This window comes from Sinocyclocheilus grahami, unplaced genomic scaffold, assembly GCF_001515645.1.
Source record: "Sinocyclocheilus grahami isolate Dianchi unplaced genomic scaffold, SAMN03320097.WGS_v1.1 scaffold993.1, whole genome shotgun sequence".
Taxonomy (NCBI): Eukaryota; Metazoa; Chordata; class Actinopteri; order Cypriniformes; family Cyprinidae; genus Sinocyclocheilus; species Sinocyclocheilus grahami.
Window position 1 is genome coordinate 63,131 of NW_015506172.1, and position 18,323 is coordinate 81,453.

The following is an 18,323-nucleotide window of genomic DNA, read 5'->3' on the forward strand; positions in this document are numbered from 1 at the left end:
TGTGTGTGTGTGTGTGTGTGTGTGTGTGTGACGGTCACTGATTAAAGCTCATTGTGTTCATATGTGTGTGTGTGTGCGAGTGTGTGTGTGTGTGTGTGTGTGTGCGAGTGTGTGCGAGTGTGTGTGAGAGTGTGTGTGAGTGTGTGTGTCTGTCTGTGTGTGTGTGTGTGTGTGTGTGTGTGTGACGGTCACTGATTAAAGCTCATTGTGTTAATTTATGTGTGTGTGTGTGTGTGTGTGTGTGTTTCCAGCTCGGTACCGTCTCTCTGGCTCTGTTCCGCACTCTGATTGGTCTGTATTGTGAAGATGTCATGCTGCAGTTAATTCTCAGGTATTTGCGTCCTCTTTCTCTTCCTGTAGAGATGAAATATGAATTTAAAACATGTAAATGAACACCAGTTTTAGCTGTTTCTCTGATATATACATGCATTCTGACACATTCAGTTTAAGATACTTAAACATTAAACTTTTAATGCATCCTCCACATGACTTGTATATGATTTGTATATAGATTTTAATTAAAGCTGTTTTACAACTTCTTAAATTGCTAAGTAATTTTATTATGACTTTTTTCATTAAATTATCCCAAACTTATATTTAAATATAAAAAACTGCCAAGTCATGTTTTCATTTTTTATATTTTATAAAAAATATATTACATTCATTAAAATAGTCAAACATATTTTAACGTTTTTTTTAATGATTATACAATTTTTTAAAAGTCAAAATTCATATTTTTTCCCTTTTTAGTTTTTTTACTTGTCATATTTTTAATAATATAATGTTTTATTTAAAAATGACATTTTTATGATTTTCTAAAAATGATTTAAAAAATGTATTAATCATATTTTTAATAGCATGATTATATACTAATAAAACGGTCTTATAACGTTACAAAAATGCTGTTGTCATAATTTATAAATTTTTTCATGAAATTATTTGCAGCAATGGTCAGTTTGGATAAAAGCATCTGCTAAATAGTCAAATGCAAAAGTAAAATGTAAATTAAATGTAACTTTTTCTTTAAATTTTTTAAATCAATCATGTTATCTGTAATAATTTTTAATAATTTTAGGATTTTTTTCTACAAAAAAAATTTAACTTTTTTGATTTAAAATAAATTAAAATTTTTAATACATTATTTTATTATTATAAAACGATGCCTTATGGTGTCCCAAAAATCTATATTAATTAATTATTAAAATGATGGTTAAAAAAGGTTTTCATTTTGTGTGTCATTTTTGGTGTGTTAAAACTAGTGCTCTCAAACGATTAATCGCGATTAATCGCATACAAAATAAAAGTTTTTGTTTACATAATATATGTGTGTGTGCGCTGTGTATATATTTATTATGTATATATATAAGAGCACAGTGGCCTCCATAATCCTTAAATGGAAGACGTTTGGGACGACCAGAACCCTTCCTAGAGCTGGCCGTCCGGCCAAACTGAGCTATCGGGGGAGAAGAGCCTTGGTGAGAGAGGTAAAGAAGAACCCAAAGATCACTGTGGCTGAGCTCCAGAGATGCAGTCGGGAGATGGAAGAAAGTTGTAGAAAGTCAACCATCACTGCAGCCCTCCACCAGTCGGGGCTTTAGGGCAGAGTGGCCCGACGGAAGCCTCCCCTTAGTGCAAGACACATGAAAAAACACCTGAAGGACTCCAAGATGGTGAGAAATAAGACTCTCTGGTCGGATGAGGCCAAGATAGAACTTTTTGGCCTTAATTCTAAGCAGTATGTGTGGAGAAAACCAGGCACTGCTCATCACCTGTCCAATACAGTCCCAACAGTGAAGCATGGTGGTGGCAGCATCATGCTGTGGGGGTGTTTTTCAGCTGCAGGGACAGGACGACTGGTTGCAATCAAGGGAAAGATGAATGCGGCCAAGTACAGGGATATCCTAGACGAAAACCTTCTCCAGAGTGCTCAGGACCTCAGACTGGGCCAAAGGTTTACCTTCCAACAAGACAATGACCCTAAGCACACAGCTAAAATAACGAAGGAGTGGCTTCACAACAACTCTGTGACTGTTCTTGAATGGCCCAGCCAGAGCCCTGACTTAAACCCAAGTGAGCATCTCTGGAGAAGCCTAAAAATGGCTGTCCACCAACCTTTACCATCCAACCTGACAGAACTGGAGAGGATCTGCAAGGAGGAATGACAGAGGATCCTCAAAGCGAGGTGTGAAAAACTTGTTGCATCTTTCCCAAAAAGACTCATGACTGTATTAGATCAAAAGGGTGCTTCTACTAAATACTGAGCAAAGGGTCTGAATACTTAGGACCATCTGATATTTCAGTTTTTCTTTTTTAATAAATCTGCAAAAATGTCAACAATGCTGTGTTTTTCTGTCAATATGGGGTGCTGTGTGTACATTAATGAGGAAAAAAAATTAACTTAAATGATTTTAGCAAATGGCTGCAATCTCCCTCCTTCTTCATTCCCAAACCCTGCTCCTCTCCACCGCAGACGCCCAAACCCGACTACATCCTCTGGTCAAAGGTCACCGAGGGCCTGCTGAGGGGCAACATGGGTAAAGGACTTCATGATTTGTAGTCTCATATATATACTTTAGTCAGAGAGGAAGGCGTATTTAATTTGATATGAATAATAATCTACAAAACATTACATACACTACCATTTAAAAGCTTGCAGTCAATAAGGTTTTTGAAAGAATGGTTCTGAAAGAAGTCTCTTCTGCTCACCAAGGCTGCATTGATTTGATTTTTTTAAAAAAACATTGAAAAATTATTACAGTTAAAATTTTATTAAAAATACAGTAAAATTGTGAAATATTATTAGTATTTCAAACAGCTGTTTTCTGTGTGAATATGTGTTAAACTGTAATTTATTTCTGTGATGCGCAGCTGTATTTTCAGCATCATTACTGCAGTCTTCAGTGTCACATGATCTTCAGAAATCAGTATAATATGCTGATCTGCTGCTCGAGAAACATTTCTGATTATTATCAATGTTGAACACAGTCGTGCTGCACGATATTTTTGTGGAAACTGTGATACATTGTATTTTTCAGGATTCACAGATGAACAGAAAGCTCAAAAGAACAGCATTTATTTCAAATAGAAATCTTTAGTATCATTATAAATATCTTTACTGTCATGTTTGATCAATTTAATGCATTAATTTCTTATTTACGTTTGGTATGATTGTGATACTATTACAGTTTATATTAATATATGAAATTAGTTTTTATTAGTATTTTTTGTTTTAATTGAAATTTTAGTTAGTTTTAGTAGTTTATTGTGTTTTGACATTTTTATTGTTTTGTAATGTCTAAATAGTTTTTATTAATTTTTAATTCAGGTTTCATTTTAGTCATTTTAGTACATCGAGTTAAAACGAAATAAGATAAATTATAATGAAAACCTTCAACTTATTTTATTTTCACTTCAAGTAACATGTTTTTTATAGTTTGTTATAGTTTTGATTAACTTTAATGTTATTTAAAAAATGATATGCATACACAGCTAACAAAATATGTTCTAAGAACGTTTTTCGAACGTTCTCATTAGGTTGTGAAAACGTTACTTCTGAACGTTCTCTGTAAACATTCGAAATGTCCAGTTTTTTAAATATTTAACGAGTGTTTTTATTGTTTACGTGAGCATTAGAGACAACATTAAGGGTAACATTCCATTTTATTATGACTTATAAATGTTCTCGAAACCATCTTACACAAACGTCCAGCTAAAATGTTTCAGAAAAATGTTTTTGTGCTAACATGTTGAGAACGTTATTAAAACGCAAATAACTGTCATCAAAACTCAACTCGCAAATAAATGCAATGTGACATCACATTGCATAGGCCCCGCCCATGGCGGCTGATTGACAGCATAGCATTGCCATAGTTTCCGCCCTCAGCGGTTGTACGATGATTTTCTCCGCTCTCGAGCAGCTGTAACGTCAACAATGTCTCCTAAGCATAAAGTAGGTATGCAAAGCAGAGACGTATACGCGACGCCCTCTTCTGGAGACGAGGGGCGGGAATATGCAGCTCATTTGCATTTAAAGTGATACACACCCAAACAGCTCTTTTTTAGACACGCCCCAAAAATGACATGATCTGTGGGGCATTTTGAGCTGAAACTTCACAGACACATTCTAGGGGCGCCCAAGACCAATATTACATCTTGTAAAAAGGGGCATAATAAGTGCCCTTTAAAGGGATAGTTCACCCAAAAAATTAAATTCTGTCATCACCTATAAGACCTTCATTCTTCTTCAGAACACAAATTAAGATACTCCGAGAGCTCTCTGACCCTCCATAGACAGCAAGGATCCTAACACGATCAAGGCTCAGAAACGTAGCAAGGAGATCGTTAAAATAATCCATGCGACATCAGTGGCTCAATCGTAATTTTACGAAGCTACGAGAATACTTTTTGTGCGCAAAGAAAACAAAAATAATTACTTTATTTTCTGAGATTTTCCAACGGGATTCTCTCTTGAATGGATTCTGAGCTTAGTTTTTAACAGCGTGCTTTAGAAACAGCCGTATTCTGCTTGGTTCAACACGCACCATTTGAACCTAAAATAATCATTCATAAAGTTCGAAAAGGTTGAAGCGAATTACAAGGATGTTCACAGTGGGCTGTGTTTACATTAATCTCACATCATAAAAGCCGAGGTGCAAGTACATTTAACCACTTACATGACTCAGCCGAACGCACAAGCGCTCTTCTGCGTGAGCATTTGAGTGTGCGGTTTAAAAACTAGCCTAGATCGCCATCTGCTGTTAAAAACTAAGCTCAGAATCGATTCCAGAGAGAATCACGATGCATTCGGAAATCTCAGAATCGATCCACGAATCGCGATGCATCGATTTATTGTCCCAGCCTTAGTATCCACTGAACGTAAACAACGTATGCTGCTCTGTGTCAGCAGCACCGTACACGGATACGTTGTTTATGCTTTGATCTGAACGAAAACAACGTATGCATAACAACATTGCGTACGTTATGTATGTGGTACTCTCCAAAATGGTGCTATAGGGTGACACGGAAGAGACGAAATGTTGAATAAAGTCTGTTTTCTTTGCGCACAAAAATTATTCTCGTAGCTTCGTAAAATTACGGTTGAGCCACTGATGTCGCATGGATTATTTTAACGATCTCCTTGCTACGTTTCTGAGCCTTGATCGTGTTAGGATCCTTGCTGTCTATGGAGGGTCAGAGAGCTCTCGGAGTTCATCAGAAATATCTTAATTTGTGTTCCGAAGATGAACGAAGGTCTTACGGGTTTGGAACGACATGAGGGTGAGTAATTAATGACAGAATTTTCATTTTTGGGTGAACTATCCTTTTATCTTCAAATTTAATTTGGCACTAATTCAGTCCTAAATCTCCTGTCTCTTCAGGAATGGAGGATCTGTTCTCAGGTGGAGATACAGTCGGATGCTCCCGAATAACCGCTTCAGAGCCGCTGATGCACAAGAACTATCTTCAGTATCTGTATGATGCACGCAGATCCGTCTGTACGACCGTCCAAGCGTGCGACGTGTGGTCGGCTCCGTACGACGGCCTCAATCCGTCCCCGGACGAGTATCAGGACGAGGATGAGGACGAGTGCCTTCCTCGCTCTACTCCGCCTCCTCAAACGCCGACTCCTCATCCGCCTTCGGAAACCAGCTCCACCGGCGACCGCGAGCGAGTCGGGACGCTACTCGAGCTGGAATGGGACGATACGTACGACGCCGTGCCGGACAGGGAACCGACGCCCGACGTTCCAGACGAACCACCGAAACACATTCAGGAAATGCGTAAAAACGCCATCATGCTGATTAAAGGAAGTTATATCGAGGAGTCGGAATTTCAGGATGATGTGTTGGTTTATAATCTGATTGCGCAAAAAGATGCTCGTGATGACCGGCGGATATTCGTCAAAAATGGCTTGAATAAACCAACCCACAATCTCTACCTAAACAACAATCTGATGCACGCTAATCACACACTGAACCATAATCACGCAGAATATCCAGAATCCGAACCGATTGTGAACGGACGTGGTTTTGAGGAGCAGAAACCGGAATTAGAGGGTGATGCTGCGCGTCTGGACCACAACTGCAATGAGAGCAAAACGGCCGAAGCCGCAGGAGACGACTTCATCTCGCAGTGTCTGGAGCTGATTCGGGATCTGGGCGGAGAGGAAGACTGCGTCGTGGAGGATGAAGAGCAGCTCCAGCGGCTGCAGGATCTCCTGCATGGGGACGAGGAGGAGGAGCTGGACTTTACCTGCTTCTGTGAGGAGTGTGAGGGTGAAGACGATGCAGATGAAGAACTGAATAAAGCCGAGAGCAGGAAACACGGGATCTCGTTTACAGGTCAGTCGGGAGATTTTATATGGTTTGGAATGATTGATGAGGTTGAATATGGAAGAGTTTATTTTTGAAGTGGAAGAGTTTATTGAACCTTGGGGCAAGACTGTGCATATGTGTTCTATTTTTGATCCATCAGGATTTTATGGCTCATATAATCTGATATAGTGAGAATATGAAGGAAAAAACAGTTTGATTTTATTCCATTTGGTGCAGATGTTGAACTTTTTATGATGGTGTAGGAAACTTTTTCCTCGTCGAAGCAGAAAACCAGGAGACGTTGGGATATCTTTCATACAGAAGTCACTCTTTATTGAGGACTCGCTGTGCGTCGCTGCAGTCATCCAAGTCTGACTATAGCTCAGCACAGTAGAGTTTATATACATTTTAAGGGGGCGGGATTCATTAAGTAGAAGTGGCGACAATCTAAACAAAGCATGCAAATGCAATACAGGAATCAGCCCGTTACCGGAATTTCTCCAGCCCTGATCTCATCAGCATAACAGTGTCATTTAAATGCATAGGTGCTAATCCAATCAGCATAACTACTCAAAGACTGGGGCAGAGGCACCAAGAGCCATTACAAACAAAAGGTGACTTTCTCAGTAATTTGGTTAATTTGACTAACAATAAGAGAAACCGGAACAGACAGGAACCTCTTGCCACACCTTGCTTAAGACAATCATTTGTCCGATGCAATTTACCCTAAACGACTTCACCTTAGTTTTTCATGTGATGCTCAGAACATAGGATCAGCATATTTTAAACAGATTCTTAAATTTGTAATCCCACAATGGCATTCTGCTGCTTGTGATATAAATCAATGAGATCTTTATAACAGTGCAGCAGATACTGACATAAAATGATCTAAATATCAGTCGTCGCTCTATATCTCCAATAATGTCTCAGTAAGATGAGATTGAAATGATCCGAACATATAATGCAGTGATTGAGAGCTGAAGAAATAAAGGCTCCTCAGAAGATGTGAGATGTTCTGGAGGCTTGTGAAGATCATTCCTCCGCTGAGGAACAGTGAAAGTAAAGCTTCTGGAAACAAACGCTCCTCAAAAGATCCTGAGGATCAGATTTGAGACTCTAAAACATGATTGATGGAGAATCAAGTAAAGCTGAGCTGCTTCAGTCCAGTAAGTGTTCATCTGGAGATATTACTGCAGTTATTCTGACCTTTACTTGATCAAAACCAGTCAAGATTTGACACGAGAAGCTCCAGCTGAAGCTGGACGTTTCTACAATTACACTAAAAGAGCTTTTACTGGATAAAACACTCTAAACTCTCAATCAGACGACATGAGGAGATTGAGTGAAACGGCAAAGTTTTGATCATGTTGCTCATTCAAAGGCCTTAGAATTTTGTGAATCAAATATGATACAGTAGCCTAACAGGGTTAAAGATGGTGGAAATTTATTTTTGAGACATTTTTGAGTTGCACAGTTAAAAACTGCAGTCCTATGAAGAGTCTGAGGTATTTTGATTGTGTTTAGAGGAGCTTTATTGCAGATCTGATTCAGTATTCGGTTGATCTGGATGATGTTTTCCAAGCTCAGATGTTCTGTTGAGTCTAGAGAACAGTTCAGTTGGGCTTTGACAGAGTTTACAGTATGGAAGCAGTTAGGACTCACTTTCTGAAATGAAGCATTGTCGAGGTGTTGCAAATGTTCAGAGCCAAATTTGGGTGGAATCAGAGCGGCGTTTGGATCAAATAATCCTGGTTGGTTCCTCAGGGCCGTTCATCAGCGTCCTGCTGTCCCGTCTGGAGAACTTGCTGGAGAACTCCATTGAGGTCAACCTGCTGCTTACAGGGATTTTAGCACAGCTGGCCACATATCCACAACCGCTGCTGCGAGGATTCATTCTGAACACCAGACCCGCGTCTCAGACCGGTGCACGCTCACTCTACCAGGTACAGAACACTCAATATTAGTATAAACAGTGTTGGGGAAAGTTACTTTTAAAAGTAATGCAATACAATATTGCTTTACTCCATAACAAAAGTAACTTATTGCGTTACTTTGTTGCTTTTTATGGAAAGTAATGCATTTTGTTACTTTTGCGTTACTTTTTGTCACTTGGGCTGGGCTCGTTTATTTGTTTTTTAATAACAAATAACAAAAGTTATATTTTTTGGCAACTGTGTTACTTTACTAGTTACCTGAAAAAAGTAATCTGATTACGTAACTTGTGTTACTTGTAATGCTTTACCCCCAACACCGAGTATTAATATGCAAAATTAGATTTAATATTAAAAGTCATTCAGCATTCAGTTGACTCATAGACAAGATTTTTAATGAAGTGAGTCTATACATTTTTTTTAATATTGAACAAACTTTAAAACCTTTTGTTTTACTTTGTTTTTGTTCAGTATTTCCTTTTAATATTTTGCTACATTTTAACCTGTTTCTTCTGCTACACTCCATAGTCCATATGGTGTTCATATAAATTTAATATAAAACTGCTGTTTTATTGATATTGATTTTTCACAGGTGTTTTACCCATATTTTAAATGAAACGTTGCATCATGTTGTGTTTTAGGGTTGAACATAAAGTCAGTAAACTTGACAGAAGAATTTTTTTCTTACAGTGTAGCTGACATGCATTAAATAAATAAATAAACAGACAAACATTACTCATTATGTAATGCCATCATTCCGAATAAAGTTCATTGTAGGCCGTTTTGTTTACAAACTCTATTTACACAGTAGTGATGATATTGTTCACTAAAACTACAATTATTAAAAAACATTGAAATAGAATCAAATACAAACATTAGATGGAAATTAAACTCAAAAAATGAAAATTAGAAAATGCCTGCGCAACTACTGAAATAAAGTAAGTTTCAAGTTGAAATACTAAAATTACTAATACTAAAACTGAAACAAAAAAAATTAAAGCTATATAGAAAAAATAAGACAAAAGCACATAAAATCACTAAAACTAAAACTGTAAATATAAAAATAATGGCCAATTCAAAATATTTATAAATACTACAATACTACAATAGTATATAAATGTTAGTTTCATTAATACATAATCAACACCTAACTTCTTGTTTTCCTAAATGCACATTTAATGCAATGCAGTGTGCAACAGCATGGTATTACAGGACAACTTCAATAAACAATACTCAATTAATATTCATAAGAAGCCTACATTTAAATGACTCTTTTATATTTTCCATTTTAATTGTATTTTTTAATTTTTGCCTTTAAAGTAAGTTTTTGTGAATGTGTGTGTGATTGTCATGATATGTCTATATAGTTTCTATTAAGCTTCAGATTTTAGTTTCTTTAGTTTTAGTTATTTTAGTACTTCAAATTAAACTAAGCAAAATATGAGAAATGTTGGCCTGGTAACTAGTGGAAATAAAATAATTGTATAAATGTTTTTTTTTTTTTTAAATGTTCAGTTAAGGTTTATTTAATTTAATTAACTAACATTTATGAATCTGAAAATTACATCAGAATGACTTTTGAATTATTAGATGATGTGATGCTCAATATCTAAACTCCTCTAACGAGCTTGTGTGTTTGTCTCAGGTTCTGCTGTCGGTGGGTTGTCAGATTGAACAGTACGCAGCGTCCAATCCAGATTTTCCCGAGCTGGTCCGTGAAGCCGCCCAGTACCTGCTGCTCAAAGACCAGGCCTTAAAAGAGCAAGGTGTGCATCGTCCTGTCCCGACTATTTGATTGTCTTTCTGTTTGCAAGCTGAAACCGTCTTCTTTCTCCTCCTGTCAGAGAGAGAAGTCCACATGCAAGAAAACGCCAGCTGGTTCCTGAATGGCCACGTCTCGGGTCGTCCACGCAAACCTCTTCCTCCCTGCCCCAAAATCCCGCCGCACCTGCGGAACAGAGTGTTCACTACGTTTCTGTTCGCCGAGTTCCTGAAGGAGCTGGCAGCCATTGCGCAAGAGCACTCCATATTACCTGAGCGAACTGCGGAGGAGTGACACACCTCAGATTGTGAGTTTCACAGCAACAATCAAATGCAAACATCTCTGGACGCTTTCCCATTCATTTCCTAAGGACGGTCAGTTCTGACCTCAAACAGCCAATGTGTCTGGGTTTTTTTAATGACCTCTTAGACTTATAGTTCAGTTTTTTTAAGTTTTACGTTTTTTGACCCCCTGTTGTGTTGAGGTCAAATTGACCCACACTCATTTTTATAAACTGCTTGAAATACTCTTTATTTCTTACTGAAATTTGGTGGATATTTTTTTATTTAGCGTTGTGAATGTGCACGCAAAGTTTCGGCACATGGATGTGTTTCGGAAAGGCTGTACAAAAACTATTGCAACTTTTGTGTTGGGTCAAGTTGACCCACGCTCAAACTTTCAAACTGCTCGAAATACTGGTTAAACTGTTTATTTCTTTTTGAAATTTGGTGAATATTTTTCATTTAGGGTTATAAATGTGCAAGCAAAGTTTCAACACATAGATGTGTTTTAGAAAAGCTGTACAAAAATCGTTACAGCTTTTGTGTTGGGTCAAAACTGACCCACATTCTATTTTACAAACTGCCCAAAATACCAGTTAAACTACTTACTTATTCTTGAAATTTGGTGGATATTTTTCATTTAGGGTTATAAATGTGCAAGCAAAGTTTCAACACATAGATGTGTTTTAGAAAAGCTGTACAAAAATCGTTACAGCTTTTGTGTTGGGTCAAAACTGACCCACATTCTATTTTACAAACTGCCCAAAATACCAGATAAACTACTTATTTCTTCTTGAAATTTGGTGGATATTTTTCATTTAGCGTCATGAATATGCATGCAAAGTTTCGGCACATAGATGTGTTTCGGAAAGGCTGTACAAAAACTATTACAACTTTTGTGTTGGGTCAAATTGACCCATGCTCAAATTTTCAAACTGCTCGAAATACTGGTTAAAATATTTATTTCTTCTTGAAATTTGGAGGATATTTTTCAATTAGCACCATGAATGTGCATGCAAAATTTCAGCACATAGATTTGTTTTGGAAAGGCTGTACAGAGTTTGTTACGACTTTTGTGTTGGGGTTCATTTGACCCACATACGTATTTTAAATGACTCAAGATACTGATTCAACTATTTATTTCTTCTTGAAATTTGGTAGATATTTTTCATTTAGTGTCATGAATGTGCATGCAAAGTTTCCGCACATGGATGTGTTTTGAAAAGGCTGTGCTGAGAATTGTTACTACTTTTGTGTTGGGTCAAATTGACCCAAGCTCAAATATTCAAACTGCTCAAAATACTGGTTAAAATGTTTATTTCTTCTTAAAATTTGGTGAATATTTTTCTTTTACGGTCATGCATATGCATGCAAAGTTTCAGCACATAGATGTGTTTTGGAAAGGCTGTACAGAGTTTATTAGAACTTTTGTGTTGGGTTTAAACTGAGCCCCACTGGATTCTATGCAATTTGCCAAAAATCCACAATCTGAAAAACATTAAACATTAACATTAAGCCTGTTGCAGCACTGAAAAAGTGTGAGAAACTCATTCTACTCTCACAAGGGTTTAAGAAAAGGACATAACAATAAAACACTGGGAAGTACAAATAGCAATAAAAACTACTTACACCAAGTACAAATAATGTTAGGAACTGTTTATACTTGTAGTTATTTCCTCCTACAATGACAAAAACGTATTTTGTGTCTGTTAAACATGAAAATATCAAAATATGTGGTCAAATTGACCACTAACACAATAGAAATAACACTATAAAAATTGATGGGAATTATTAAATTTCTCACATATTTTATATTTTTTAGTCTCTGACCATCTACAGTAGAGGTGTTCTGTTTTACATGAATCTTTAGTGTTTTTCATAGTGTTTATTTTTGACAAATTGCATGAAAACCACTGTGGGTCAATTTGACGAACAAACTCTAAAGCTGCTGTACTCAGTTTTTGAACACAACAGGAGGCTTAAAAACAATAGAATTGGTCAAAAATGACCGAAAAGCACATTAGTGTTAAATTCATTAGCATACAGATGAGCTCAAAGCTTCAAACATGCACTTGAAGCCACAGAAGATTTATTTGTTTGGTTTGGAGGTTCTGGTTTACAGTTCATGTGAACTCTGGTACGGTTTGTAACTGCTATTAAAGAGATCCGGACCTAATTTGTGCAAGTGAACCTTCACTGATGTATAATTTGATGTATTGAGAGGGTCAGATGTCTTATTTCTGTGTCTTTTAGCTCATTTTGCAGAAACACACAGCACAGTCTTCATGATAATGCCTCTTTTAAAGGAACAGTTCACCTCAAAATAAACACTCACATTTACTCAAAGAGTTTGCAAAGAATCACCACTGATTTTAATTTAAGAAAACACCTATCAAGCTCTAAAATGTACACAATAATATGAGTCAACGTGACTCATGCAGTATATTCCCAAGCACATTTTCATTTTTGCCTGGACTGTTGCTTTAACAAGCAAACTCAATTTTTGTTTTTTGTTGATTCAGACTTTGTGCTTTATATTATATGGGTTGTTATTTTATTATTTGTGTATAGATGAATCACTGTAATTAGTTGTTTATCAGCCAATTTTAAACCTGTAGTATGTTATTTGTGTGTGTGTGAAGCTTCTCAAAACAACATAACGTTCAAGACAACTCGTCAGAAAACTAGTGATATTTAAAGTCAACACGAAATGGCATTTACAATACATTTTACTTCCATAATGTGAACATTTCTGAGGATATTCAATGAGAAAATGCAGAGCATTTAGTAAGTATCTCTATATGAAGATACAATTGGTGTAGAAGTGGAGAAAGTATTATGCTGAAAGATGATGAAGACATGCACCGTACATGAATTAAGAAAATCAGCAGATTTGATTCTTTTGATTTCATGTTGACTGTAAGCACAATTTCTGAAAATGTTTCATGTTGTATTCCACTGAATAATCAGGGGTAACATTTTTGTCCACCTGATTTATCTCAATACTGAATTGAAGCCGATGTGAGATTTCAATCCACTGTGTGTTTGTTACGTGACGCTGCTTACAACATTTTCAGATCATTTTTTAGATAAAACCGTCACCGCAATCACTTTAAATTCTGTCTTTTTCAGCTACAAATGCCTGAGAACTCTAGAACCAAAATCTGAAGAGAAGAATTGAATAACTCAAATGTAACTCAAAATAACAGGAGCAGGATTTCAAGCCTTATTTTGCTGTGCATCTGTACATTTGAAATTTGTTCAAACTAAAGCAGAAGAAGCTTTTTGAGATGTTTTATGACCTGTTATGATGTCAATGTAAAGTTTTGTACACATATTTTTACAGATCAATCAGTCACGAGGAGGACAACAGAAATATGGGTTGTTTTTAATATGAGCCTTTGTAATATTATTCTGCCCCCTGGTGGTAAATTAAAACTCCATTTGTGGTGTATACAGTATTTATATGTGTATGTGTGATAAGTATTTATAATGTAAAAGAACAATATCAGCAGTTTAATGGAAAAACAATATACAGTATTCACACACATTTGAATTCCATATATATATAACATTAGTTAATGTCACATGGCAGTATATTAAACAATTTAACAGGAATCAGCACACATTTTTTGGTACAAGATTGAAAAAACATAACAACAATGTTTTTATTATAGTGCCACCTAGTGTTGGGAGTTTTTGGAGTCTCTGGGATTTACGGTTTCTGACACTTTTATGGCATAATAATGATAATGGTAATAATAATAATTTAAAATGACAAATTAATGATAAAATAATAAATTATAATATAAAAATCAGAACAGATACAGGGTTATTATTAAAAACTAAAACTGTTAGGAACACTTTTGTTAAATCTAAAATAAAATAAAATACAAATATTAGATAAAAAAATTAAAGTAAACTAAAATTAGACATGTTGCTTTGGCAACTAATTGAAATAAGTCGAAGCTCTAAAATTACTAACTAGAAATAAATCAAATCTAAAATTTAAATTAAACATAAACAGTGATATTAAAATAACTACTGTAAATGACAAAAGCACATAACATTTCTAAATATAAAATAAAAAGAAAACTAAAAATTAAAGCGAATTCAAAATATTATTGAAAACTGTATAGTATATAAATAATACTACAATAACATTGGTTCCAGTAGCTTCGTTGAATAAAATGCTGTTTTACTTCAGTTCGGGTAAAGTTTTCATGGAGACTTATTAATTTGAATAATTTCAGGTCTTCACTGTACGTCTGAGTGTCTTTATTATCCCGTAGCCTCACCGCACCGTTTGCTAGGACTCTGTTCCTGTGCTCTGATTGGCCGCCGCAGGCCCCGAGTCGCTGTCACTCTCCCAGGAGGAGGATGTGAAGCCGGCGGGGGCGGAGACTGAGTGGGGCGTGTCCGTGTAGCCCAGCCCCTGGTACCGCCCCTGCGGGGAGGCGGGGACTGAGTGGCGCTCGTGGGACGTCCCAGCGAGGAGACCGGTGTGTTCACCCTGAACAACATCCGCTTCAGAGCCGAAGAACAGCTTACGGGGACGACTGAACACCGTACGGCCTGCAGAGCGCACAAACCGCACACACGTTAAATGACGAATCATGACAAAAAATGTTTGCGTTGTGTTTCCGCGATCATGAGCTCACAAAAGCTGGAGACAAATTGATTTAGGACAGCATATTGATACCTAGCAACTGTCTAGAAACCACTGAGAACACCCTAGCAACCACCCAGGAAACTCTACAAACTGCTTAGCAACACCCTAGCAAACACATAGCAATGCCCTAGCAACCATCAGCTGCCTTGCAACCATGGATTACACCCTTGCATCTAGGAACACCCCAGCAACACCCTAGCAACTGCCTAGTAACCACATAGCAACGCCCTAGCAACCATCAGCTGCCTTTTAACCATGGAGAACACCCTTGCATCAATGAACACCCTAGCAACTGCTTAGCAACCACATAGCAATGCCATAGTGACCATCAGCTGACTTGCAACCATGGAGAACACCATTGCATCTAGTTACACCACAGGAACACCCTAGCAATTGCCTAGTAACCACATAGCAACGCCCTAGCAAACATCAGCTGCCTTGCAACCATGGAGAACACCATTGCATCTAGTTATACCACAGGAACACCCTAGCAATTGCCTAGCAACCACATAGCAACGCCCTAGCAACTAGTACCACCCTAGCAACCACCCAGGAAACCTTAGCAACTGCCTAGCACATGCTTATAATAAAAATGCCCATGTGACATTTATTAGCTACTGTAACAAAATTTGCAAGACAGAAATTGGTGGTAATTGTGTACAGTTTTCAAAAGGAAAAAAGTTTAAATACATTTGTATTATTTAATAATTTCAATAATAATTGTATTTATATTATAAAAAAATTTATTTAAAAAATATGTATAGTATAACAGTCTATATATGAATAGTTATATAAAGCTAGCAATTATAAACAGCATTAGACGTGTCCGTGATCGTTCTCACCGGCGTTGCACACTTGCTCTGCGATGTCTGCGTGTATGTCTGAGACGTCCACCATGGCGAGGAGCGAGTCGAAGCATGAGCCTTCATCATCCTCATGAACATACGGATGGCTGCTGAAACTGTAGTGATGAGCGATCACTGCCAGAAACATCTCCAGACAGATGATGAAGTCCTGCACACACACATTATCACACATACACACACACACAATTAAACACACAGACAGTTCATCAAAAGACTAAATCATGTCCTCTTTTATTTCAGAAACTAACAAAATATCTCATGTCTATGACATATCCTGATGTAAACAGCTGGATAATTGTGTGTGTGTGTGTGTGTATGTTCACCTGTAGTCCCGTGGCTACGGCTTCCACGCTGTCCCACTCCCAAGTGTGTTTGTCTGAAATCACTCCGACCTTCACCAGCAGAGCGATCAGCACAGCCTGCCTACAACACAAAACTACACGTCACATACAACGTCCCACGCTTTATTTCTCATTCTTGCATGTTTCACCCTAGCAACCACAAAGAAACCCCTGTCTAGCAATAACCTAGCCTCCAACTAACAATCTAACAACCATCTATTATACCTATCAACTCCATTGCAAACACTGAGAACATCCTAGCAAACTGCCTAACAACACCTATCACATACATAGCAACGCCCTAGCAACCATCTATAACACCTATCACTTGCCTTGCAACCAACTGCCAAACAACACCCTAGCAACCATCCAGAAAATCCTACAAACTGCCTAGAAACACCCTAGCAACCACCTAGTACCACATAGCAACACCCTAGCAACCATCTGTCTTTAAATTCAGCATTATATTATACCCCCCACAGAAGACCTCGGATGATGCTAACCCTGGAACCCTTAATAGTGTTCACCGTCTGTTTGATTGCATGCAATTTGTAACTAACTGCATGATTCTTACTGTACATTTCCATCATAGTCACCACTAATAACCTACTCCTAAATATAATGTAGAAACTTAAAATTTTCTGTAAAGCTGCTTTGCAACGATTTGTATCGTGAAAAGCGCAACACAAATAAACTTGAATTGATTTGAATGGAATTGTATATTATTATTATACTAGTTTAGTGTAACTAAGCAGCTGCCAAACATCAGCTCCAGATTCTCTCCGCTGCATTAGTGAGTGTGAACATGAACGTACCAGAAGGACACGAGGACGACGAGTTTGACGCAGAGCAGCTTGCCGACGGGTCTCGGAGGCTTCAGCTCTTCTCTCAGCGTTCGGTACAAAACTCAACACAAAACAAGCAAATCAAACCAATCTTCCTTATAGTACTTCCAGACATTTGACTACTATAGCATATAATTACTATATTACGCCATTAGCATGAGTCAGTATCAGCAATGCATTGATACATTTTCTTAGTGCCACAGTCTGTGACTATAATATAAATTCTATTTAAAATGAATAAATGTTGGTTACCAGCTGTGAGGCGTTGTTGACGATAACGAGGTACGTCCAGGCGTTTCTGAAGCTGAAATTACCTTCATCATAAACTCCACACAGCTGACACACACTACAGCACAGAGACAGAGAGACCGGCTGTCTGGTTATATATATGTTTATCCATCAGTATACATGATCTTATTGTTTGTTATTGATCTAGATCAGTGGTTCTCAAAAAAACATTTAAAATGAATAAAAATTAACGCCTTGCTGGATGTGTTTCAGCTTTGGTCTTCTCCCGATGTTAACTGATGGACTGGAGTGCTGTGGATTATTGTGATGTTTTTATCAGACTCTCGTTCTGACGGCACCCATTCACATCCATTGCTGAGACACTGATGCAATGCTACATTTCTCCAAATCTGATGAAGAAACAAACTCATCCTAATCTTGGATGAACTAAGGGTGAGTAAACTTTCAGCAAATGTTCATTTTTTGGGTGAATTACTCCTTTGGGTCTTGGAAAAACACCCTCAAATATATGAGAAATTTGAAAAATATATAAAGTTATGTCAAGATCGAAAATATTTCACCAAGTAAAAATTGCTGTGAAATCGTCATATTTGAAGGTTAAACATAATTTTAAAAATGTATCCTATAATCACAAATAAGTGGAAGTTATATATGTATATTAATATAATGACAATATAATTATTATTTATTATAATATTAAAATAAAAAAATACAAAAACAAGCAGCTTTACTGAAAATAAAATCAAGTTCCAGACAGTAAACCTTCAGAACCACTGATCTAGATGAGTGTGTGTGTGTGTGTGTCGTACAGTGCGATGATGGTGGTTACAGGTCTCACTGCTGTGTACTGCAGAACTCCAAGCTTACATCTGAACAACAGAACCCTGAGAAAGACAGAGGCATGTTCATCTTACTTGACTTGTATGCATGCTCAGTATAGATAGATGCATGTGTGTGTTTGTGCGCGCGTGTGTGAGAGAGTGTGTGTGTGTGTGCGCGTTTTTGTGACAAATGAGGACATAAATTTGTATAATGACAAAGGTATGACAGGTATACAGGTAT

At 37.2% G+C, this 18,323-nt stretch overlaps 1 protein-coding gene and 1 pseudogene across 1 annotated transcript in view; one reads left to right on the forward strand and one right to left on the reverse strand.

Moving 5' to 3' along the window:
* fhip1ab (FHF complex subunit HOOK interacting protein 1Ab) overlaps positions 1-13,715 on the forward strand; it is a 28,723-nt gene extending 15,008 nt beyond the window's left edge. Inside the window, exons 7-13 of the mRNA XM_016250540.1 lie at positions 252-356; positions 946-950; positions 2,413-2,534; positions 5,379-6,341; positions 8,079-8,257; positions 9,891-10,011; positions 10,090-13,715. Of these exons, the coding sequence (XP_016106026.1) occupies positions 252-356; positions 946-950; positions 2,413-2,534; positions 5,379-6,341; positions 8,079-8,257; positions 9,891-10,011; positions 10,090-10,301 (1,707 nt within the window). The 3' untranslated portion in view covers positions 10,302-13,715. The remainder of the gene's footprint in view (positions 1-251; positions 357-945; positions 951-2,412; positions 2,535-5,378; positions 6,342-8,078; positions 8,258-9,890; positions 10,012-10,089) is intronic.
* Positions 13,716-14,500: 785 nt separating this feature from the next.
* The window catches only part of LOC107565320 (transmembrane protein 184C-like), an 8,970-nt pseudogene continuing 5,147 nt past the window's right edge, over positions 14,501-18,323 (reverse strand).